This window comes from Caenorhabditis briggsae (assembly GCF_000004555.2).
Source record: "Caenorhabditis briggsae complete genome, chrII, whole genome shotgun sequence".
NCBI lineage: Eukaryota > Metazoa > Nematoda > Chromadorea > Rhabditida > Rhabditidae > Caenorhabditis > Caenorhabditis briggsae.
In genome coordinates, this window is record NC_013486.2 from 10,117,508 (window position 1) to 10,119,033 (window position 1,526).

The 1,526-nt window shown below is 38.1% G+C and overlaps 3 protein-coding genes across 3 annotated transcripts in view; 1 reads left to right on the forward strand and 2 right to left on the reverse strand.

Moving 5' to 3' along the window:
• Cbr-cdc-14 overlaps positions 1 to 606 on the forward strand; it is a gene marked incomplete at both ends in the record, with an annotated part of 6,105 nt that extends 5,499 nt beyond the window's left edge. The window contains one exon of the mRNA XM_002630712.1: positions 37 to 606. Coding sequence (XP_002630758.1) covers positions 37 to 606 — 570 coding nt within the window. The remainder of the gene's footprint in view (positions 1 to 36) is intronic.
• The window catches only part of CBG02451, a gene marked incomplete at both ends in the record, with an annotated part of 12,010 nt that overhangs the window by 8,091 nt on the left and 2,393 nt on the right, over positions 1 to 1,526 (reverse strand). The gene's annotated exons all lie outside the window — the stretch shown is intronic.
• The window catches only part of Cbr-lys-8, a gene marked incomplete at both ends in the record, with an annotated part of 10,229 nt that continues 9,542 nt past the window's right edge, over positions 840 to 1,526 (reverse strand). The window contains one exon of the mRNA XM_002630709.1: positions 840 to 1,157. Coding sequence (XP_002630755.1) covers positions 840 to 1,157 — 318 coding nt within the window. The remainder of the gene's footprint in view (positions 1,158 to 1,526) is intronic.

Here is a 1,526-nt window from a genome sequence, read left to right on the forward strand (position 1 = left end):
GCTGAATAACCCCATAAGTATCATCTTCAATTTCAGGAACCAGTGGGTCCGGTGGTCCGAGAAGAAGATGTACCGTGTGAAAAAACCATCGAATGTAAATCAGATGTTCAAGCCGATGCGATTGTACCGAAATGCTTCCGTGAGCCGAGGAAACAGAGATTCGAAAAGGAAAACACAGAATCGGTCTCTTCGTTGCTTCGAATTATTAGAAGAGAACCCATGCATCTCCCAATCGATCGACATATCTATCCGAACGCAGTCTTGCACAGACCAGTCAAATGTTGTTATTGTTTCGAAATACACGAGAAGGAAGCGATGTTGAACATTCCCAAGACTCGAACGCGAATTGCAATGTGGGCGGAGTCCATAGGAAACGAGTTAAGCGAACGTTTATGGAGAAATCCAGTCAACTATATGTGCAAGAAACACTTCACAAAGTACGATCTTAGCCCACAAGGAAGGCTTCGTAGGAATGCAATGCCGAATTTCGCTCCCCAGCTGGAAGTTCACACATTCAAAATTTATGGAGATCGGTTCATCAAAGTCGAAGAAAATCATATGGATGACGACAGAGGAGATAGTTCATATATTGATATAGAAAATTAATTTTTGCCCTTCTATTTGTTTTGTTTTGTTACTTATTTTTGCCCTTCTATTTGTTTTGTTTTGTTTCTTTTTTCATGTTACTTTTGAAATAATTTTTTAAAATTTTTTAAATAAACTCAAATTCTACGGAATTGATTTTTATCATATAAAACAAATTCCCAGAAAAATACAAAAAGGAAACAGATATAAGTAGCACATAGTGTCTTATAAGAAAGAAGGATTGTTTACTGATGGATGAATCCTCCAGCGTAAATCTTTCCGTCTTCTTGAACAGCGTCAGCGGCCTTAAGCATGGATCCGGCAGCGTAGACATCTCTGTTGACAGTGATTTGGCAGACTTGCTCAACTTGAGCGAATTGTTTGACAGATGGAGCAGTCCAGCATCCGAAAGCACGGAAATCAGCGAAATTGGCTGGAGTCTCTCCGTTGACACCTCCTCCCAAAACATTCCAGTACCACAAGAGAACATCGTTTCCAATGCTGGTCCATCCATTGGTGATCTGGTTCCAGTCATAATAAGAAGTGTAGATTCCAACGGTCATTCCGTATTGCTGCAAAATTTGTTTTCAGTTTTTGCAGTTTGTTAACCTTGTCGGCTTATCGTATTAACCCAAAATTAGACTATAATCTGTATAATTTTTTTCTGTCGTCACATTCGATTTTTCTAGTTTTCTAAGGTATTAAAATTTATTTTAGGCGCAATCCTGGAGCAAAAACAGCGAAAGTTTTTTGAATAAATGAATGCGCTTTCAATACCGTATCTCGAAACATTTTTATTTCGTCTATTTAATTCTGGCTTTTTTCCTAAATATGTTAAATAAAATTCAATTGAAGATTCATGAGAATCATACGAAAATCGACGAAAAAAGCGGGAAATTTGACGAAAATATTGTCTATTCAATAAAACGTGGGCGCGCCGC